At 53.7% G+C, this 23051-nt stretch overlaps 1 protein-coding gene across 1 annotated transcript in view; it reads right to left on the reverse strand.

Moving 5' to 3' along the window:
* Positions 1-672: 672 nt before the first annotated feature.
* TRABD2B (TraB domain containing 2B) overlaps positions 673-23051 on the reverse strand; it is a 231208-nt gene continuing 208829 nt past the window's right edge. Inside the window, exons 5-7 of the mRNA XM_025369726.1 lie at positions 18551-18641; positions 15361-15630; positions 673-6272 (exon numbers count right to left, since the gene is read on the reverse strand). Coding sequence (XP_025225511.1) covers positions 6068-6272; positions 15361-15630; positions 18551-18641 — 566 coding nt within the window. The 3' untranslated portion in view covers positions 673-6067. The remainder of the gene's footprint in view (positions 6273-15360; positions 15631-18550; positions 18642-23051) is intronic.

A 23051-nucleotide genomic window follows, 5' to 3' on the forward strand; every position in this document is an offset into this window, starting at 1 on the left:
AGTTAGAAACACTGAGGCTGGCAGTAACTCTGGAGTGTGGAATGCTGGGGGAAGACTTGGCAAGAGGCAGCTTTCTTGTAAGAGGCATGGGCAGGGACCAGATCTTAGAGGGCCTTGTGTGACCTTTGTCAACATCGAGGAGACATTGAAGAATTTTCAAAGCAAGGGAGATATGTGGTCATTTTTGTTGGTTGACAGTGTTCTCCGGCTGCCGAGGGGAGAGTGGACTGGAGGGGCCTGGCTAGGTGGCAGGGGCTCAGGTAAAAGGTCTGGACCAGGGTGGAGCAATGGGGATGGGAGAGTGTGTAGGAAGAGCTGATTGGGAAGAGTCAGTAGGTCTTGGTGGGTGAGAAAGGCAGAAATAGGGAGACTCCAAGCCTGAGCCCCAGATTGGAGCTGTGTTTAAAGTCCCTGAGCAGCTTCTTCTCCACATCGCTGGGCAGCTCAATCTGGCTGGGAAGAGGGTATCTGGACCTCATTTGGCATGAGGCCTCTCAAGCCATCGGGGTCCTGCTCAAACCACCCTCCCAAAACCTGCCCGACTGTGCATGAAAACAGGGCTCGTTCCAACTCCTCTGCTCCACTGCAGGCCTCGGCCCTCATAGCAAAGGCAATTTTCCTGAACGTTCCCTGGCAGGAAGAGGGGAGCTGTCACACAGAAACACTAAGCCATTCAATTCATAATATCTTTTATTAATATATTATGCTACAAAAATATTTTTGGCAAAATAACATTAATAGCATCTTTCTTTGTCTTCTGTTATACTCTTAAAGAACTCTTCATGATAATTCACAGAGGTGAGGGGCAGAGGTGATAAGAGAACAACATCATGCATACCTTTCAAATACATAAATCTGAAGCCTGTGTTGCACAGTGAATCAAGCTGGGGACAAGCTCTGTGAGGCTCAGGAATGGGGCAGGGGCTCTGGCTTCCTCTGTTCTGGGCTAATGCCTCCTTTGGCTGAATCAGCCCCTGCCCACCCCAGCCACTGGGGACCCAAGATGTCTGAGAGCCCTTTGTCCCTGGCAGCTCACTGGAAACATCTTAGACTTGGATCCCGTTCAAAGCCCACTTTCCCCACAGCAGGACTGGGATGAAGGGGGCCTTCGAGGCATGCTACTCTGTCACCTTTCCCGCCTCCACATGCTTTCAATCCCACGGCAGCCTGTGGGTCCTGGGAAGAAAGCCAAGCACCTCATCTCCACGGAGGCCCAAGATTGTCCACGTCACCCCTGCCCTCCAGTCCCAGAACCGCCCGGGCAGGAAACAAGGTCTTCATTTGACAGACGAAGAAGTGAAGGCTCAGAGGGGGACAGGAACTTGCCCAAGGTCATCCAGCAAAGTGAAGGGGTATCCAGAGTATTTCCGGAAAGGAAGAGCCCAGCTCCCACCTGGAGAAAGGATGAGGATAGCTGATGCTCCCTGGAAAGGGCCAGGTGGGGGGTCAATCAGTTCTCGTAAACCCTTTCTTTCCTCCCCTGGGGTCAAGGAAGGGGGCAGAGAGGGAAGGAGCTCTGGGATGGCCAGCTGCGGGCCTGGGTTCCAGTCCAGTCCTCCCCCACCTTTCAGAAGTTCCCCTGCCCAAGGGCAGCAGGCAAGCCCAGCTGGGTTGTTGAAGGGGGCACTGTGAGGGGTGGTGGTGGTTGTGGGTGGAGTGGGGAGGCTGGACTTATTCCTGAACCTTACTGGTTTAGACAGCCAGCGGGGTGATTTTTTTGGCTGCTCAGATGAATTTCTGGAAAAATAACAATGTTCACAGAACCTGAGCATTGCAGAGCCAGGAGGGACCCTCAGTGTCATCTACACCAGGCCCTCGCCAAGACGTCAACTCTCCTGCCACATCTTCAGCCAGTGGGCACACTGCCCCTGCTCAAACACTTCTCCTGATGGGAAACTCGCCACCCTCGGGGGCTCCGGGCCATCCCCGGACAGCTTTGGTTTGCTGGAAATTATTCCACTGGCGGAGCTAAGGTCTGCCTCTCTCCTTCTTTCCTGCCTTCATTCCTTTCTTCCTCCCCTTCTTTCTGCTTCCTTCCCTTCTTCTTTCTCTGTCTACACATCTGTTGAGCACCATCTTCGTGTCAGATGAGGATACAAAAACAAAATCCCATGACCTCTGACATTAAGCTGCTCACAGTCCAAGAGAGGAGCAGATACACAACTAGATAGTCACAACACTGGGCAGTGGGTATTATGATAGATGCTAAGAAAGCACAGAGGAATCAGAGGGGGCTTCCTGGAGGAGGTGCTATCTGTGTTGCTCCTCAATGGATGAGCAGTTACAGGGGAGAGAAGGGAGTTTCCAGGGGTAGGGAGCAGCACGTGTGAAACATCCTGTCTATTCTAGAGATGACTGCACATCACGCTGGCCAGGCACAGGGTAAGAGACATGAGAGACATGGCTGACAAGGTCAGCAGGGTTGGGTCATGAAGGGTCTAGAGGACCCTTCATGGGTCAGGCTGAGGACTTTGGTTCTTATCTCACAGTCACTGAAAAGCTATCACCCCAGTCCCAATTCTGTTGTCTGCCACACAGGATGCCATCAAAGCTGCAATTCCCTGGGAGAATTTCCCTTGTCCTTCACAGCATTTTTAATAGACTTTCCTTTTGGTAGAAGGACTTTCCCTCCTCTTTGGGATCCACTGTGACAATGGCACTGGGCTGGAGATTAGGCAAGTGGGACAAGGGGCCTGAGCACCTAGGCTTGCCCAGGTCTAGCTGAGGCCAGGAAGTTGTAGGTAACACAGTATTTAGCATGAAGGAAATATGCTTAGGATCTTTCAATGCAAGGACAAATTTGCTCATAGCCAGCACAAGGTTCCATGCTTCCTAGATCCCAGATCTTTGACTCTCAGGCCTAGAGGTGCCCTCAGCACCCCTTTGCAGCTCCCTGGCAGCCTGATTCTTCTCCCTCCGCTGTGGATGACGGGGCTCTCCCTGTCTTCATCTGGCTGCTGGCGCATCAGACCCAGCACTGAAGGAAGACCTGGGGACATGGCCATTCCGACATGCCCCAGAGAGCCCTTCATCACACAGTCAGCTTTCACGAGAGACAGAGGACCCAGGGCCACACTAACATGCTGCTCCACCTTAAGCAAATCACTTTGCCTGCTGGGTCTCAGGCCTTTCATCTTTCCTGCCCGCCTCATGATCAAACAGAAAAGCCTAAGAAGTGCACACAAAGTTCTCAGAGGAGCAGGAGCATTTTATGAGGCTAGGCACGAAGAACATTTCTTGAAGAAATGTCAGTAAGTGGTGGATAGATCGTGCCAAAGGTGTGGGTGGCTGCTTATGGAATGGTGGTGCTCTGGCCTAGGATGAGAGAATTCAAGTACCCTAGCCATGCAGATTCCTGCATATGTGTCTCAAGTCTTTTGGGTCATAAGTCAGTAAGTTTAGTTCATTTTAGACCCTGGCCAACTGGTGGTCCTCAGGGATCAGTGAACTTTGGCACCAGATGTCTGACCATATTGGCTCTTGCTCTCCTATAGGTACATGCCTACTCCATCAGTTAGTCCAGCCATCTTTCTTTAAACACTTGAATTAGGGTAAGGGAGATTTTAGGATCCCCTAATCTGCCCAGAGGAGGGATGTGGGAAAGACTAGGGCTGAATCTTCCTGAAGTTAGGGGCCAGGACGACGTAACCTAGCATTGTGCTGCTTGTCCCATCTTGATAATGAGTTCCTCTGGGCCAAGGAGAGTGGTTAGATTCAGCTCCAATACAGAGCCTGGCATTGCGTGTGCTCAATAATTACTCGCTGCATTAATTTACCTTCTTGGCCCAGTGCCTGGCACAGATCTGGGCACACGGTCAGGTGCCTGGACTGTTTACCCAAATGCTTCATCTTTAATTAACCTCAAGCTCCATCTCAATACATCTCATGCCATACTCTGCCCCAAACAGAGAGGAATCTGGCCTGTGTGTTTCTAATTCCTTTACACTTATCTCATCCAAATAGTGCTCTGCACGATCCGTTTGATGTCCAACTTCTGAGCCTGCTTTATAAGTCAGCTAAGTCCCTTCCCGCTCAGAAATAGGAAGTCGCATTTTTGCCAAGGATAAACCAACTCCAGCCTGGACTGAGGTCAAGTTCAGTTTAGAGCATGGTGCCCACGGGGCTGGCTGGGCCCTCTGAGACAGACCTCCAGTCTCCTGCCAGGTCTCAAGCTCAAACAGTCCATCAGGGCTGAGCTGTAAAGAATTCAGCTGCCTGCCAAGATGCCCGTGGGACTCCTGACCATCCCATGAGCTACCCAGAACTGTGCCATCTCAGAAGGGAGACAGCTGCCAAGCTGGGAAAGACGGCACTGGGGCCAATCAGCTGCCATCAAGCCTGCCAGGGAAACCCGCAAAGCTGTAAAGCTGGGGTGCACGGGGCTGGGAGTCAGCAGGCCCACTAGGCTGTGCAGTCTTGGAGACGTGTCTCCCCTCCGTGGGCCTTATTATTCCTCCCACTGTTACTATTATCCATGAAGCGAAGGGTCCTTTCTGCTGTCAGGTTCCAGGACTCTGTAATTACTGAGGCACCTGCTCTGCGGGGTTTCAGGCCTGGGAGTTAGCCCACCTGGGTCCTCTGTCTCCTCAGCCACCACCTTGAGGAGCAGAGGGGCTAGTCTCTCGGAGTCCCTGTCACTTGCCTCCCCACTTGGCTGCTGTGCCTCCCCAGGTGCCCCACAGCTGTGCCCGTCTCTCAGCCTTTGATTTGCCAGGAAAGCTTCTCATGGGCTCCAAGATCTGGCGAGTCAGGACATGCAACACGTGGCACATGCTGTTGCCAGAGCCCTTTGGCCAGAGGGGCCAACATACGCAGCCAGCCAAAAGGTCTCTTGGTGGAGTGAAAGCTTGTGCTGGCCCTAGTTTGGGTGATATCTGCCACCCTTGGAGCTTCCCTGGCAGACAGAACATGGCAGAACAGGGAGCAGGAGTCAGGAATTGTTTTGCATCACACTGATCTGGGGCCACATCCTGGCTGGCGGATCTTCAGCAAGTCCCTTCACCTCTTTGGGGGGCTCAGTTTCCTCATCTGTGAAATGGGGATAGTAACATCTCACGGAACTAGCACGAGGATCAGTGAAGCAAGTGTGCAAAGTGCTTGCCACACTGCAGGCTTTGGACAAATGGCAGCTCTCATTACTATTAACATCATGTGAGGCTTAAGCCCCTGTCTCTAAAACTGCCCTCCTGTGCCCACTCCAGTCTCTCGGCCCAGCTCAGTCCATTTAGCCAGGACTTCAACAGCCTGTCCTTTAACCCAAGCTAGATTCATGACACCAGAAGAGAGAAGTCCGGATTTATGTCCTCGCTCTCCCACTTGCCTTGTGACTTTGGGCTACCCACCTGGTTCCCTCTGGATCTCAGTTTATTCGTGTGTTCCGTGATGTGGGGACTGCTTTCCTCAGCACCAGCATCCCACCCCCCACCCCACCCCAGTGCTTTGGTTGAAAACACTTACCAAGAGCTCTGGAAGGCCAGTTCACAGACACTCGGGGTTTCAAAATAGCAGCATTCTCTTTCCTAAATTATCTTCCCAGGCCGCGGGTGCATCCAGCGGAGGGAGGATGGCCAACGTTCACACCTCTGCCTCCCAAATCCAGCTTCACAAAAGCTAAGCCTGTCTGCCTGCCCCTCCCGCTGAGGGCCCCACAGTAGGAGGAGCCAAACCCAGACCCAGGAGGCTTTGGTGATCCAAGAGCAAGCTAGTCCAGAGCCACAGTCCACAGGAGGTCACTGATGTCCCGGGTTCCCCTCCCGGGCCGGCACTAGGGCTAGGGGATTATGACATAGGCCACATAAAAATAGTTTTATCAGTAGAATAAATACATTTCTCCTTTTTAATATGGACACGTATTTTACAAAAGAGCCCCATAGCACTATGGGAAATTAAGATCCTTCTACAAAAAAGAAGATGTAACTTGGGTACAGTAAAGCTCTAGTGTCTAGCCGATCCCGTCTGGACTGCCCTCGAGGTGTTGGGCACCCCTGCAGGTGGTGGCAGGAGCAGTGGGGTGTGGCCGAAGACCCCTGTGTCATTTCTCTGGCTTCTCCACTTGGGGTGGCCGAGGTCAAGAGGGCCCAAGGCTGTGCAGCAGGAAGCGGGCAGCGATGGTGGTGGCAACGGCGGGGAGGAGGCCCAGGGTGGGTGCCGAGCTGCTGGCGGGCCCTGGCAGGTCCTGCTGTTGTAGCTGGTCTGAGGGCTGGAAGAGGGGCTTGGCCGTCCTGGAACTGTGGGTGGGCTGCAGGGGCAGCGGGGGCGGCGAGGCGGTGGTGCTGGAAAGGAGGAAGCACATGGCAGAGTGACCGTTGGCAGTCTCATCCTGGGTAGAAGCCTTGGGGCTCAGATCTGACTTTTTCAGGTCTATTTTGCCTCATACAATGGAGAAGGGAACAAGGAGCTTGAGCAGGTAAACGGGCAGCCCAGAGCCACACAACCAGCCTGGCTGAGCTCCAGAGTCCACATGGACCCCCTATGCCAGGCTCCGGGGGATGGGCCAGGCCCTGGCAGCCACAGATTGTCACCTCTCAGTCACTCAGATGTCACCACTTGAGAGAATGGGTCCCAGGCAGAAAGAGTAGTGTTTTGGGGAGATAGATCTGGGGTCCCATGGAGTGATCAGCCATTGAGGTAACAGGTGCCTTGCCTGCTGGCTGTTCTCCCCTTGCAGACCGCCAAAACATGCAGAAAACAAGACAAGCAACCGCACTGCGTCCCCTGCCCTCATCATAACTACCGCTTGTTGGGCATCCATCATGAGCTCAGCACTTTACGAGCAATGCTTTTGGTCCTCATAACAAGCCTTCAAAATAGGTCTCATTGCTCCCTTTCCATGAATGAGAAAACTGAAGTTCAGAGAGGCTGTGTGGTGGCTGGGCAGGCTACCTGGTGGTCAGGTCCTGGAGGAAAGTGGGAGTGGGACGCCATGAGGCAGGAGCTCTGGGTCGGTCTTTACTTTGCACAGCTGCAGGATGTGTTTAGTGAAAGGTGCTTCACTAATTTCACTAAGTCCTTCACGAATTTACAAAAACAGAATCCAGTTTCGGAGATAACAGGTGAGATTCTCAGCTCAAGAAAGCCCATGTGACAGACAGAGAGAGATGGAAGGAAAGTCAGGGCAGGAGCCAACTGGAGGCTGACCTGAGCCCAGCACGTGGTGGCCTTGGGAAGCTGGAGGGGGAGGGCAGGGGGACTCAGGGCCAGGTTACTGGCTCAGGTCCAGGAAAGAGACACATAGGAAATGGACAGGCAGAGAGACACAGAGGCTAACAAAGGGACTGAGGAGGGACTGTACAACTACAGAGGCCTAGCAGAGAGGTCAAGAGTCTGACAGGAGACCTGTGGACGAGAGGGACAGGCTCTGGAACAAAGAAACAGGCTGAGCCCAGAAGCAATGGTCATGCCTATCCTCGGGGAACCCTGGGCAGGCAGGAGGCAGACAGAGATGCAGCTGCAGACAGAGGAACCCACAAGCCCCCCCCCCCCAGAGGGGAGCACCGGGGGGCAGCGGGTAGATGAAGGGAAGGCCAGGAGGGCCTCCCGGAAGAGGGAAGGCCACAGTCAGCCTGGAAGGCAGAGCGAATTTAGTTCGAGCATGGGGGAAGGCACTCCTGGCCAGTGAGAAAAGAATGTAGAGAGCCCTGCCCCCTGCATCAGGCTGTGTGTGAAGTGCTGGCCACTCCTTAACCTTTAGACCTCATGACAACACTGGGAGGCAGGATGACTGTTGTCCCCGTTGTACTTAGGAAGAAACTGAGGCACAAAGGGGTTAAGTGGCTTTCCTCCAGGACACAAAGCAGGGCCAGGATCTGGACTGGGCACACAGTAGGTGCTCACTAGCAGATGGGTGGACAAGAAGCTTGCCCTTCCCTTTGGGCTGGCCAACCTAGAGGGTAGGCTGTAGAAACAGGGCAGGGCGGGCTTCATGGGGTCTGCAGTGTGAGTACCTCCCTGCCATGCTTCCCACTGCTTGCCCCCTCCTCGACAGGCTGCCCCGGGTCACCCTGGGCTGCATTTCCTTGGGCTGGGCCATGAGGTCCTAACAACTGGCCAGAATCACAGTGGTGAGAGCCTGTAATCATCACCACCAGAACTCAATCCAGGCCACTGTCCTGGCTGGACGCCTCTCACACAGCCCTGGCTCAGCCTCAGCTAGGCTGGGTAGGCAGGGGAGGGAACCTGGGGCCACCAAGCATACCCTGACACCACTTGGGCTCTTGGTTTGGGAACAGGTGTCCAAACCGCCTCTGGGCACTCTGTCCTGGCTTGATGTATGTCACTAAAGAGAGGGGTCCTCATTCACTGCCCCGTCCCTCTCTCCCTCTACTCTCTTCTGGTGATGCTCTAGCCTTCAGTACCCCCTGCAGCCTGCATAAAGTTCCTTTCAATCCGGTGTGATGTGTCATGATCTTCTGTCTTTAGAGAGACTCCAAGGAGCTATCAGGAGGGGAGGGAGCAAACTCTTGTCCCACCCAGAGGATGCAGGGATGGTGTTTCTGAGTAGAGTGTGTGTGTGTGTAGAATGCGGGGGAGAGCCACCTGGCTTCCAATGCCCCTTACTCACCCATAGAATCGAGCATGTTGTGCCCTCCCACCCCATGCCAGCCTGATCTGGCTTGACTGCTCTCCCCTTTCATGGTTCTCTCAACGCACACCAGCCCTTCCATCACACCTACAGTCTTGCTGCCATTTTCATACTCACCTTTAAGGCCAGACTCAATGCTCTTCCCCTGGAGGCCTTCTTTGATCTGCCTTCCATACCTCAATGCCACCTGGGGCAGTTAAGGCTTCCCCTAAACCTTGTACATTTCTCATCGACCTCTCTGTGTTGTAGTTCTCCATTTATTATACGTGGTTTGCCTAGGTTTCTATACGTAATGTGCTTTGAACAGTGCCTGGCATACAAGAAGTGCTAGATGAGGTTGGCTATTTTTAGCATCATTATTAAAATTTTTGTGTCTGTGTCTCTCCTAATAATAACACCTTCCACTTATAGAGCACTTACAGTGTGCTGGCAGACATTGCTTGGTGCTATACACGTGTTATGTTGTTATTATTCCCCTTTCTAAGGTGTGGAAACTGAGCTTGAAGGACTTCAGATTTCTTGCAAGAGACAGGATGTGCACGGGACAGTGTCTCCCCAGCCTGAGCCAGGCCAAGGAGCTGCCCCTGACTGAACAGATGAGCAAACCACTGATGGAGAGCCCGTGAGCAAAGCGTGGGTGCTTCTGGCTGAGATCTCTCAAACCCGCAGATGGAGGCTTGCTAGGTGGGGACACTGAGGCCTCATCTGGCCTCAGCCCCTGGAGGGGATTAGTGTTTGTGCTGGGCAGGGATCATTACCTCAGCCTCTTTCCCCCCTTTCTTTTCTAATGAAAACAAAACCAAATTAAAAAAAAGAAACCCACACACAAAACACAAGAAGTCCATAAAGATGTCCTCCTAGCTGCTGCCCCAGCTTTTCGGCCTGAGGAACTGTTGGTTTGGTGGGCTGGCTTCAGGAGAGCGGACTGGTGTGCCCCTTGAGGTGCCCAGAGCTGAGGCCCCCACCATCAGAAGGCGAGACCAAGTAGGAGTTATGAATACTATGTCTCACAAGGCGCCCAAAGGCATTTTCTTTCACACTTTGAAAACCAAAGATGAAAACTCCCGCTTGGAGCCTGAGCGGGCTTTTTATTGCTTGGAAGGAGTCCCAGAGAAATGGGGTAGGACTGGTGGGGGGTGGAGGACAAGCCCCTCCAAATGCCCCTAGCCCACCTCCTGGGCCTGACTCTGCTCACAAAGCTCAGTCCCCCAGTCCAGATCCCCACCCCTTCCTAGGCTCACAATGGGGGAAACTGTCTCATGGCAAAGTGGCCTCGAAGCCAAACCAAACACTGCAAGTGTTCCCAGGCTCCGCAGCGGGCTGGCACCAAGAGGCCGTGTCGGCTCTGAGTCAACAGGGACCCCAAAGTGGGGAAGAGGCCCTCTGCTTGGGCAGAAGGCAGAAGCCCGGCTCTTGCCTGCAGTGCGTTCCTGGCTTGCTATGTGACTTTGGGCAAGTGCCATCCTCTAGAGCTCAGTTTCCCCATCAACACAATGAACAGGAACAGACCCATGGACTTTAAAATGTTTCCTAGCAGCAGAAGCCAGAGCGAGATCTTAGGTAGAAGCCCAAGGCAGAAATCACAAGCCCAAGGCAGAAAGCAAGGCTGTGTGTGTCTGAGATACTGTCAGTTGTCTGACCATGAGGCACCTCCAAGGGGCTCCCTGGAGCAGGGGAGGATCTTGGCACTAGAGGGTTTCTGAGAGCCATCCTAGGCTAGGTTCTGGGCATCCCGAGACTTCTTGCCAGTACAAGGGGCTGGTGGGCTCTGCCCTGACTGACCTCCTTAGAGAGCTTCAAGGAGACACAGAGAAGACCGGATTTGGGGCACACAGGGCCTGGGTCACAGGTGGCCCTCTGCCTGGGGATAGAGATCTCACTGTGCTCACTTAGTGGAGACCCTGTTGTGATGCCAGTCTGGGCCTCAGCCTCTCTGGGCCAAGCAGGTCGGGTGAGAGATCCAAAGCAACTGGTTTGCCTGCAGCTCTGGAGATCTAGGACTTCGGGATATCTAGGGTTCCTCCCGCCTCCACACCTTTGTCCACACGGTCTTCTGTGCTGGGAACGCCTTCATGCTTTGCTCAGCCTCACTGGGCCATGACGGACCGATTCCATCTTGGGCACAGGGCAGACAGGCTTGTTTTCTAATAGCTTCATAGCAGACCATAGCTGGAAGGGCCTATGTGTCTCTCAGATGGGAAACTGGGCCCAGAGAGGAAGCGGGACTTACCAAGATCACTCAGGAGGGTCTCCGGCAGGGTCTCCGGACTGTGGCTCCGGGCTCTTCAGTGGCATCACACTGGGAGCCATCTGTCCCTAACTGTGACCCGAGACTTTTCCTGTTCCTGTCCCTCACTAGCGCTAAATGCAACATGTGCCCAACATGTTCCTGTTAAACTGGGAGAAGTTCACAGCACCCACCCAGTGGTTCATTTAAGGGTTCAGGCCGAAGGCCCTTTCTGCTAGGGTCGGGGGCTGGGTCATCTCAGACCAGAGACTCTGAAAGTCACAGGTGTCAATACGAGCTGCAACTGTTACCGAGTGTTACTGGTGGTCCGATGCCAGCTTAAGGTTTACAAGCATCATCTCACATAATCTCTTAAGCCTCAAAGCAAGTAAAAGGGGGGACTGGATTTGAACCCCATTCTGCCTGAATTTGTCTGTTTTCACTCATTGGATGAGCTGCTTCCCATTCTCCTGGGGGCATCTTCTACCTCTAATCTGATGGGGTCCTGGCCTCACCTGGAGACTCCGCCCATCTTGAACCATCCCAGAAGGAGGCCTGGCTGTGCTATGGGGAACTGGAGCTGGAGAATCTGGGGCAGGAGGGAGACACTCTGTCTCTTCTCCTCTTTGAGAGCTCTAGCCGTCTGCTCAAACCTCAGGGGAAGCCGAGACCCAGAAGGCAATCACCCTGGGGCACATGTGTCCTGCACCCCTCCCCCTGCATGGTTGAACCCACCAAGGCTCTGCATCTGTCTTGTCACCCACCTCTGTGCCCTGCTTTGGGCCATGCCTGGCACTGGGAAGGTAGTCTCTTGTCTACACCTGGCCAGCATGACTTGCCCAAGGACTTCCAATCTAGATGGCCCAGACATTCTGTTCCCTATTTATGAAACTCTCCTTCCTCTCCCATATCAGCTGTGGACTTGGAGAATAAGAGCTGGCATGACCTCCAAAGACCCATCAAGGCCCTAACTGCACAAAAGGAGAAACTGAAAGAGTGCCGCGGCTCCCACACTGCACAGAAATGACCTCTGCCTTGTTTTAGAGCACCCTGGTCACAGCCCTGCCCTTCCCCCAAGTCTGGCTCTCAGAGGTGGGGGTTCCTCAAGAATATTGTGCCACTGCACAGCCATCTGCGGACACTCGCTTCATCTGCCCTTTCCATTGGGTCCCCATAAATCATCCTGCCATGGGCTACTGCTTCTCTAAACTTCCTCCAGTGTGTGTTTACACCTCAGGTAATGAGGGGCAAGGGGGAGGCCAGCCTGTTCCAGGTGGTATCCAGGACAGGCGCTCCAGGCGCATCCCTGGCTCACTCCCTCCTTCTCACACTCGCTCCCAGCCCAACCCAGATCTGATCCTCATGGCCTCCCGGCGTAGAGTATGAGTGAGGACTCACAGTCTGTGCTACTGTGTCAGGACAGGGGCACCCACCGGCACTGCGTGGAGGAAGGGAGGGCTTAGCTGGGCCGGGGAATGGGGGGATGGCAACCACATGGTGCTGGGTGATGACAGCGATCCTCAGCGTCAGGCAGGTCTGCCTGACTCTCTGCCTGGCTTTAGGCAAGTTACCTAACCTGCTGAGTCTGCTTCCTCCAGTATAAAATAGGCCTATCTTCCATGGATTCTTGACAGAAAAAGGGACAGAATGAGGCAGGTATCTGGCACAGCAGGGAAGCTTGACAGATATCCACTGGTACCCCACTCCAAGCGAGAGAGGAACAAGACAAAGGTGTGGAGGTGGGACGGGGCACCTAGGGTGGCACGCAGCCTGGTGAGGACAGGGCCGGCAGGCCCCAAGGAAGCAGGGTGGTGGCTGAGGCGGCAAGAAGGTGAAGGCGCTGCATCTGGGCTGAGCAGCAGAGTGGGGGACACTGTAGGACCCCAGGCTGGGGAGCAGCCATGCGGGAGGGCACTCGAGGCCAGTATGACAGGTGGCAGGTGAGCTGGGAGAGGTGATGGGGAGGAGGGGATGGCTCCAATGGGGTTTCGGAGGAGAAAAATGAGAAATGGGAGTAAAAGCTCCCCCAAAAATGGTTTTGTTAGAAGGACTACCAATGGGCCCCAGGTCACCCCCAGAAAGTTCTCATCTGCTTCTCTTAGAAAATTGGAAACTTGGGGACTGCAGGAGGGTGAGTCCCCTGGGAGCAATGGAGGCTGTGCCCTGCCCCTGGGTCTCTCAGGGAACTCAGGGCCTGCTCCCCTAGAAGCGGCAAGAAATTTCAACAAACAGGCTGCCAGGCGGTGGTGGAAACTTTCTTCTCCAACCCAACCAGATGGAAGAAAGTTAGCCAACTGCAATTTACCTGTAGGGATAGAGAAGGGGCTCCCTTCTTGCCAAAGAAAAGCTGTTTTCTTCTCCTGAAATCAGGCTTTGTGTTTCGGAGCTATGTATTGTGAGAAGGAAGCTGTTTGGAGTCATTTGCTGAAATTTACCTTTCAGACGTGGTTAGGGGCTGGAGGTCCATTGCTGGAGCTGACAGCCCAGCTTCCTGTCACCCCATGGGCTGGCCCCACCACTGGCCAGGTCTCCTGATCACTCTGGTGTGTTGATCAGGGCTCTGAGTGACCAGCCTAATTAGAACTCTTAATGGGCTGCCAGCTCCTTCACTTGCCTCAAGCCTCCTTGGCAGCCTGCAAGCCCTCCCTGCCACTGATTAAAGTGACTCTCAGTAACTCTATGCTCTCACTCCCGATTAGAAGGGGGCGGCCCATGCTGGGCATGCGACCCGACTGTGTCATAGCCAATATAGCCACAGTAATGCCTCTGCCTTAGGCAGGCAGGGTGATATGGTTAGGCTGTGTCTCCACCCAAATCTCATCTTGAATTGTAACTACCATAATTCCCACGTGTTGTAGGAGGGACCTGGTGGGAGATAATTGAATCAGGGGGGCGGTTTCCCCCATACTATTCTCGTGGTGGTGAATAAGTCTCACGAGATTTGAAGGTTTTATAACCCCTTTTGCTTGGTTCTCATTCTCTCTCTTTGCCTGCTGCCATGGAGGATGTGGCTTTGCTCCTCCTTGCCTTCTGCCACAATCGTGAGGCTTCCTCAGCCATATGGAACTGTGAGTCAATTAAACCTCTTTTCTTTATAAATTACCCAGTCTCAGGTATGTCTTTATTAGCAGCATGAGAACAGACTAATACACAGGGCCAGGTTCTGCAGAAGTACATTTCTCAGTAACCCAAGGTTCTCTGAAACCAATGCCCAAAGGATCAATGGGCTTGACTCTTATTTGCTAGAAGTCTTTTAAAGACAGTGTGTACCCCACAGTTTATGATAATGGGATAGACCATGTCAACATTTTGTCAATGGCTCTGAGACCTGGCTGTAGGAGATTCAGGAAGTGCAAAGTACAAGAGGCAGCCCTTGAGTCCTTGTGGTAACCCTGGTCAAACCCTCTCCGACTCAGGCCTTGGTTCACCATCTATAATGCAGAGTTTAGTCAGGGTTTCCCAAAGCTACTCAGAAGAATCTCTAGGTGTACACGTAACATACAGATTCCCAGGCCCTTGTCCTGCACATTCTGATACATGAGGTCTGCGGTGGAACCTGATAATCTGTTTATTTAACAAGTAGCCAAGGTGATTCTCTCTAGGGTTTCGGGGGAAAATCCTGGATGGTGATCTCTAGGGTCCAGATGGAGAGTCTGAGGCTCCCTCTGAGAGAGACTCTGAGATGGAGACTCTATGACTGCTGAGCATGGCATATTCAGGGCTGGGCCACTGAAGTGGTTAGGACTCTACCCCATCACTGAATGGTCCCTCCCGGGGACATTCCCTGTGCTCTAGCAACACTGTTCACTAAATATGGAGATTCCTGCCAAAAAGTGGAATCTAGGGAAACTCCTCTGTACTGAGATTGCAGGCAGAGGTTGGAAGACAGCATCCTGGTCACAGCAGGACTTTGGTGACAGGCAAGCTGAGGTGGATGGTAGAGGTGGCAGGAGGGGCATATAGGAAGATGACAGAAGGGTCTCCATGCATTAGGATGATTTCCTGTATCTGCCCATTTTCAACAAGGTTTATCACAAATCCCCCATCCGCTCCTAAGACAGAGCCCACAGCTTCAAGGGCACTGATCACCATCTGTCCCGTCTCTCTCTCAGAGCACAGTCCCCTTTGCAGCCTCCCTGCCAGGGTGTCGGCTACTCACACCTTCTAGGCACAGGGAGCTCATGCCTTTTGGTTTAGCCAGTTTGTTCCATTTTCTCCTAGTTTTACCTCCAGTCCATGGACAAATGGCGCCCTGTTTGTACAGGTGTGTCCCCGGACAGCTGAGTGCAAAGCAGATTTGTGCACTGCGCCTGAAGAAAGCTTCTATTTACTCACCTTTAAGAGGCAGAGAATTGTACTTGTTGTTGAATTGCTTTTGTTTTGAGAATAAAACTAAAAAATCAGATGTGAACGTACTGTATAAAGCCACCTACCACACTTCCTTAGAGCAGGACTGGCCTGATGACAGTGTGCCCAGCTGTGGGGGGTTCAAGGTATACTACCCTGGGTGCAGATGCCCAGCTTCTGGGCAGACCTGCCCTCCCTGGCTCACCTGTCCTCGATGCGGACCCAGAGGTCATTGAACTGCCGTGGCCGCTGGTGTGTGCTCTGCCTCTTGTGCCACTTCCTCTGCCGGCCAAACTCTTCCAGCTGGCTGAGGCTGTCGGGGAGCAGGAGGTGTGGGGACAGGGCTGGATCCTCATCCTCCGGTGGGGCGGTGGGGGTCACGGAGGGTGCTTCGGGGACAGCAGCAGCTGGGGTCACTGGGGCCGGGCTTGTCGAGGTCCCCTCAGGAGAGGGCGCTGGGCTCTGGGGGGCAGGGCTGGAAAGAGGTAACAGCACATGGGGCACATGTGTTGGAGAATGTCATCCATATGTGGCAGGGAGTACAATCCAATTCAGTGGGAGTTTGTCATGGCAGGAGAAAGTGCCAGGGTGCCCCTGCTGGGCCTGGTGACAACAACCCAGGAAAACCTTGTCTGGCACTGAGAGCCAGTGCTTTGAGTCATGCTTTCATTTGTTGAGTCGACGGATATTTACTGAGTGCCAACCCTGTCCCAGGCACTTTTTTCAGAGGTGGGTATCAGCATGATGGAAACAGACAATGCCTTACATTCCAAAGCAGAAGACAGACAGTAAAACAGGGGATGTCAGACACTGCCAACTGTTGAGGAGCAAAGGAAACAGAGACAGGTGTGAGAGTGGGGGTGAAGGGTGCTGCTCAGGGAAGGTGGTCTGGTCACCAGCAGGTGATATTTGAGCCCAGACTAGGAAGAGGTGAGGGAGTGAGCCCTGGGCAGATCTCTGGGGTGTATCTGAGCTTGGTCAAGGTCTCATTTATTCAACAACTCTGGCTGAGACTTTAGGTGAGTTAACTAACCTCACTGTACTCCTACTCTGTGAAATGGGGGTGTTGCAGCCTGTACCTCACAGGGTGCTTCATCAGGATTATGATGGTGAACACTGGCAAAGCACCGAGAACAGTGCCTGTCAAATAATAAGCAGCCAAAACATTTAAGTAGTTAATATTATTAGCATTGTGTGTGTGGTTTATTCATCCAACCTTCCATTCATACATTCAATACACATTTCCTATGCACCTTTTCAGTGGAGCAAGGACAGTGTTAAGTAGTCAGAGTTTGAGCTGGAGGTAGACTGATGTGGGTCCACAGCCCGGCTCCACAACCTGCAGGCCGTGTGATGAAAGGCAAGTTACTTAATGATCTCAAGCAGTAATGAGCTATAGCACAAGAGTAATAATACTGCCTACTTCATGGGGTTGTCATGAGGATAAATGAGACCAGGTCTTAACACAGTGCCTGGCACATAAGCCTGTCTTGGATGTTGGCCAACAAGCAAATAGACCTGGCTGTCAGGTAGGTGCTAAAGTGTCATTTAGCCATGGCCCAACAGAATTTGTTTTAGGGACATGTGACCCTGGGAGAAGGTTGGGAATGGTTTCAGGAATTGTGGCTGAGTGGGCAGCTTGCAAGGTTAGGCAGCACCCAAGACAGCAGGCAGGCTGTCTTCCCAACCCACTCTCATACAGCACCATGGGTGAGGAGCTTCTCTCTTTGAAGGAAAGAAGGCCATCAGCTCAGCCTCTCCTCCCCTACCCCCATGGCAACCCCAGATTCTCAGGGTTCAGGCTGCCTGGAGATGCCGCAGCTGCTGGGGAGATAATTCAAAACAGTCAGACAAAAAACTAGATCCAGGAAGCACCTGTGGCCGATGATGGCTTTTATTGTTGGAGCCTCCTCAGCATCCCCGCCCCCCTCCGCCCTGCCAGCTCCCTTGCTCCCCCGTGCAGGAGGCTAAGGCTGAGAGTCCTTGGAGCAGAGCCCATGGGGGAGCTGTGGGGGCCCCCTCCCCTAATGCCTGGGCTCTGAGATGAATAGGAGGCTCGCTAGCCTCACTGGCCTGCCTGCCTCCCCTGCCCTGGCCAGAACAGACACAATGAGCTTTAAGGGGAAGGTCCTTGGGGCTGCTGGGGTGTGGGCTGGGTTGAGGGGAGAGGAGGGGAACTTGAAGAAGGCTTTGTCCCTGAGGCTACCTTGGAATCCCCACCCCTCCAACACGTTTGCCCCTGGTCCCCAATACAAACTAATGTGTGCTGGACTCAAACGGTTCAGGCAGGAACAGCAGCCTTGACAGTTTGACTCAGAAGATGAGAAGAGGTGGGAGACTGGGATGACGTCCCAATGTGAGGGTTTATCGAGACCTCGGTTCACACTCAGAGCTGGTACAGGGAGTAATAGGAGTTGGCAGTCCTAGAGCCGGACTGCCACTTACACCTCTGTGTGTCCTTCTGCAAGTGACTTCACCTCTCTGGGCCTCATGTTCCTCAACGATAAGGTGGGGAAACTCATAGCTCTGACCTCACAGGATTGTTATGCAGATTAAATGAATTAAAAGATCTTAGAGCCTGGTATGGAGTGAGCAGTTAATAAATATTGGCTATGAGGATCCAAGCTTCCTTCAAACTCCAGGTCTTTATGCTGGAGCACGGGCTGCATGGAAACCTGTAGTCTGAGGATGCTGTCACTGACCTCTGGGGCTCCCCGGGACCCAGAGCCTGGCTCTCACTGACAGCTCTCATGCCCAGCCTGCTGCTGGTGCTGTGGAACCACAGATGGACTGAGCTGGTCCCTGCCCTCGGGCAGCTTCCAGATTGTGGGGACGGGGGTTGGAAGACCTGGCAGGAATAGCGGATGGCCACTAGTGGCTGTTTGAGCAGGGTGGGTATGCCCTGGCAGGAGAGTTAGGGGTGAGGGGTGTAGCCAGAGACAGCAACAGAGGTGAGGACCAGGAGTCGGTGGGGCAGCAGGGCTGCCACAGAGTGGGACTGTGACCCAGAAAAGAGACCAGGGCCCTGCCCAACCTCCCAGTACCATCTCGATTCAGAGCCAGGGCAGCCACAGAGTCTTCTAAGCAACACCCAGGAGTTCTTCTGAGTCCCTCTACCCCCGACCCAACCCACCATCTCTAAATCCTAAGCACCTCTCCAGTCCTAACGCTGCTCCCACTCCCACCCATGCTCTGGCCCTGCTGTCACCTCCAGCCAAGACGGCTCACCAGCTCCTTCCCAATCTCCTGCCTCCATCCCAGCCTTTCCATTCTTGCTTCCTGGTAGAGATCCGCCCCTACCTCACCAGAAGCTTCTTCACAGCTCTCCTGAAAGCCTGGGCAGGAAGGCAGAGTCAGTCAGGGCCAAGGCACCCCCAGATGCCCCAGTGGCTTACCTGTGTATGGCCTGCCCAGCGGGTGTGTGGTCCACCTCCAGCCCTGCCTGCCGCAGGATGTCGATGACTGTGTTGTTCCCCAGAAAGTGACCTGGAACACAAGTGACAAAAGGGGCTCAGTCACATGCCAGGCCACCGGCCATAGGGGACTGTCCCAGGCTTTCCCCTAAGTTTGTGTCTGGGCCAGTGACCTACACCAAAGTCAATGCCCCAGACTCCCTGAGAGGCAGTATGGCATAGAAGGTAAGACATGGTCCTGGTGCCTGGGTTCAAATCCTGGCTCTGCCGCTCATTAACTGTATCTCCCCGTGCCTCAGTTTCCTCATCTGCAAAGTGAGAATGGGGTATAATAGCAACATCCAGGCTTGCTGTGAGGATTACAAGAAACAGCTACCCACACGTAGTAAGGGCTCTCTGTGCTTCCTGGTGCACCTCTGTGCCTCATACCATGAAGCTGACCCCAGCCCCCAACTGTCCAGGCTGGGACAGCCTCCAGCAGTCACTCAAAGCCCAGCTCCAAGGAATCCTCAAGTCCCCAGCAGGTCTATGGCTCATCTTGGTAAGTTCTACCAGCAACTCAGGCCTCCCTCCTTTAGCATGGGAGTGGGGTTCTGTGTGTTCGTGTGGGCCTCCTCACTCAGCTCCCAGAGAGCAGAGATGGCATCTCCACTGCCCTGCACAGGCTCAGCACCTACTGGCTGGAGTCACAAATTCATTGCCCAACATTTGTGGAGAACACACTGTGGGCCAGGTCCTGGGACTCACTGAGGTGTAAGATCCCAGCGGGGGCAACCAAAAAACCTCCACTGATTGCAGGGCCTGGCAGACAGTGACAATGACCCAGAGGAGGCACAAACACAGAACTGAACCCTCCAGAGGTGTGTGTGGGGAGAGGGGCTGGCCTCCATCTCAGTCCCCTACTCACTATTCATTCATTCAGCAAACATTCATGACACCCTTGCTCTGTGGTCAGTTCTGCACTAGGCACAGTGAATACAGAAATGGGCAATTTAGTAGAAAGCCCCAGATGGGAGTGGAAATCGTCTTCCTGTGTTGGAATGCAGGTTTGATGTCTGAGTAGTCAGGGGAGCCTCTCCTGGGCTCTGGTTGGGAAGAACCCTCAGGAGGCCCAGTGGCTGTGGACACAGAAGCTGCTGGGAGTCAGCACTCTGGGATGTCCCTCTGCCTCGGGGGCCTCAGTCTCCCTCACCTGCTCAATGTGGACACTGGGTGCTTGTTCAGGGCCCCTGGGCCCCTCCAGCCATGGGCCTGTCCTGTGGCCCCACTCATTCGGGAAGCACTCTCCCCTCCTGCTCCCTGTTCATCGCAGACCGTAGGGGAGATCCTTGCACTATTCCTCTAATTGCTGTGAATGGTGGTGACAGGTGGAAGCCAGAAGGTTAGCATGCTGACAGCCCCAGGGAGGTCTAGGAGAATAGAAAGTGGACAGGCTGTTGGGGAACAGAGATGCTCTGGCAGAGGAAGCCAGCGTAGGACTGCATAATGGCCGGAGCAGAGAACCAACCATGACACTGTCTTGCTCCACCAGCTTCACACACCCCTGGGCTGGTTTCACAACTCCTCAGGAAGTCTCCCAGCCCTGTGATCTCCCTCTTGCTGACCATGCCCTGCCAGAGCATCTGGAGGTACCTTGGGCCTGGCTGACCATGCCTGACTATGTGCCACATGGCTGGTTGACCCTGCCTCTCTGAAGTTTCACTTGAGGATCACTGGGAAAGGTCACTGGGCTTGGAATGTCATAGGACTCTATGACATAGGTCCGGCATCCACCACACTTACTCTGAGACCTCGGGTGAGCCTATTACCCTCTAATGCCCTCAGTTTCTTGCTATGCATAATATCTATGGGTTCTTCTGGCTCTCAGAGCCTATCAGGAAGGTTTTTGTTTCATTGCAGAGACCCTTATGAAAAGATACCTCCCTCTTTCTCTTATTTCCTTTCCCAGTGTTCATTAATTCATTTCATTCATTTAATGAACACTGCCTGGGTGCATATCTTGTGCTGGGTAGTGATGAAGAGACAGCGTCCTTTTCCAGGCACTCACAGACTTGAGAATGGGAATCCTGTAATCTGGGCACTAAGTATGATGGAGAGGGAACCGTTCACACAGGAGGCTGTGAGGGCACACAGGAGGCCTCTAAGCCAGCCTAGGATCGAGCAGACTTCCTGGCGGGAGCACTGCTAGCTGCAGGGTGGGATAAGAGTTATCAAGGTGAGGATGGGAGTGGGTGGCACAGTTCCAGGCAGGGAACTGGGAGGCTGTTCCAGGTAGGGGGAACAGCATGTGCAATGACTAGGGGGTGAACGAGGCACATTTTGGAAGCTAACTGCGAAGAGGCATGGGTAGCACAGGCATGAACAGGCCCTTCCAGAGCTCTGGCCCTGACCTGGTGCTATTGAGGACAAAAGATCCAGGCCCTGCCAAGGCTCTCAGTCTGCCCTTCAGCCTGTGATCCTAAGCAAATGGCTTCCCTGCCACCAGTCTCAGTTTTCTTGTGTGTCAAATGGGCCTAGAGTTCTTTGACCTACTCCTTGGGGCAACTGTAAAGCCCTAACGAGGCAGAAGAAGTGGGTGTCCCTTGGAAAAGCCCAGAGTGCAGTACTGAGTGATGGGCTGGAGACAGCCTCTGGCAGGACTGGGGTCATCCCCACTCTTGCCTTTCCCTACAGAACCACAAGGCTGGAGAGGGACGGGGAGAGGCAGCCTCCGGCACACAGGATGGAGGAACTCTGCCAGCAGCTCTTGGACTCTACTCCTGGCAGCAAAGGCAATTCCTTTTCTGCCTCCAGGGAGACCTGTTCGAAGACAAGGCCTCCCGGCCCAACAGTGGTCCTTGCATCTGCCCAGAGGATTTCAAGGGTCGCCAGGGAAAACAGCCCTGCCTTGGGCTGTACTGGAGCAGCAGCAAATATTTACTGACTGCTGTGTGGCTGCTCCAAAAGGAGCATTTCTGGGGCTGAGTAGAGGAGACACTTAGAGGGCCCAGGCCCAAGCCCGGCCGACAGTGCAGGCCTCACAGGACGCCCGCTGGATCTTGAGCACTGCGTGGCAATGGTTCACATGTCTGGCCAGTGCTCCTGTCCATCCCCTCAACCTCAACCATTCCAGACCTTTATTGTTCTCTGTAAGACCCAAAACAGAAGACTTTAGATGCTTTGAGAAAATGAAACCAGTTAGGAATAATCCTTCCAATTCCCATTCTCTCCTTCTCTAAGCCACTCACCTTCCTTTCCCTCTGCCAGGGCAGGGAGAATGGTCACCTCCATCTAGGTGGCTACTCCTTGCACAACTCCAGGAGGCGCCATTCCCACGTGACCTGTGCCCTAGAACTGTGTAATGCAGTTCCTGCACTCCCCAGCCCATGTTTCTACCACCCTGCCCTCTCCGGGCTTGGTTTCACAGCACCCCATAGCTGGGTTGGCAACACTTGCAACTGCCCCGGTGCTCATGACTCCATTCCATCCTGGTTCTCTCCGTACTTCTCTCACTGACCCCCATCTGTCTTCTTGGAGGGCTCCTCTTTCGCCTGCCTAGTCACTATGGGAGCCCTGGGAACCATGCCCTTGGCCCTCTTCTCACCCACAGACAGATCATCCACCCTGATGGTTTCAGTAACCACACAATGCTGACCACTCTAGAACTGCCACCTTCGCCCAGATGCATTTGTCCAGTGACCTACTGGACATCTCCACCTAAACATCCTCAGAACCTGTAGAATCCAACTCATCCTTCTCTGCAAGAATGTCTTGTGTCTCAACCAGGCGCTGCTATTCAACCTAAATAGGTCCCATCTTGATTCTTCTCTCTCCTCACCTTCATACGATCACTTCCCAGAGGCCCCCTGATGTGACCTCCTAAAGGTGCTTGACTCTGGCCTAGGTCACCATCACCTTCTGCCTGAATCACTGCAGAAATTGCTCTCCTTGTTCTCTCTAGTTCACACCCCAGAACTGACTTTGTCAGAATGTGCTTCCATCCAGCCACCTGAGGGGGATCTAAGAGCTTTTTGAGGACAGGGGTCACGCCTGATTCATCTTTATCCCTACAGGTAAACTCAAGTCTGGCATGTGGCAGTGGCTTTGTGAATGTGTGTTGAATGAATGAGTGAAAAAAACTGTTACTCCATATCCTTTCCATGATCTCATCCTATCCCCAGGAGACCTGAGCTCATGGATCTCCTCTTCTTGTAACTCAGCCCTGCCCCTTGGTGGTACTCCTCCAGATTCTACCAATCCCAGGAATTTGGCCCTTGGACCAGCCCCTGAGTCAGGGCCCAGTGCATGCTGTCCCCAGGAGCTGGCAGACAGGAACTATGCTTGCCTCCAAGGTCAGAAATCCTGATATAGGTGCCACACTTATCCTGAAACCTGCAGGGAAAGTCATGGAAAGTCTCCAAAGGGGCCCCACAATGTTGGGGCTCAGCCTGCAAGGCTTGCCCAGGCTCCCCAGGTCTCCTGGCCACGGCTCAGCAGCCCCTTC

This window comes from Theropithecus gelada, chromosome 1 (genome assembly GCF_003255815.1).
Source record: "Theropithecus gelada isolate Dixy chromosome 1, Tgel_1.0, whole genome shotgun sequence".
Lineage (NCBI taxonomy): Eukaryota > Metazoa > Chordata > Mammalia > Primates > Cercopithecidae > Theropithecus > Theropithecus gelada.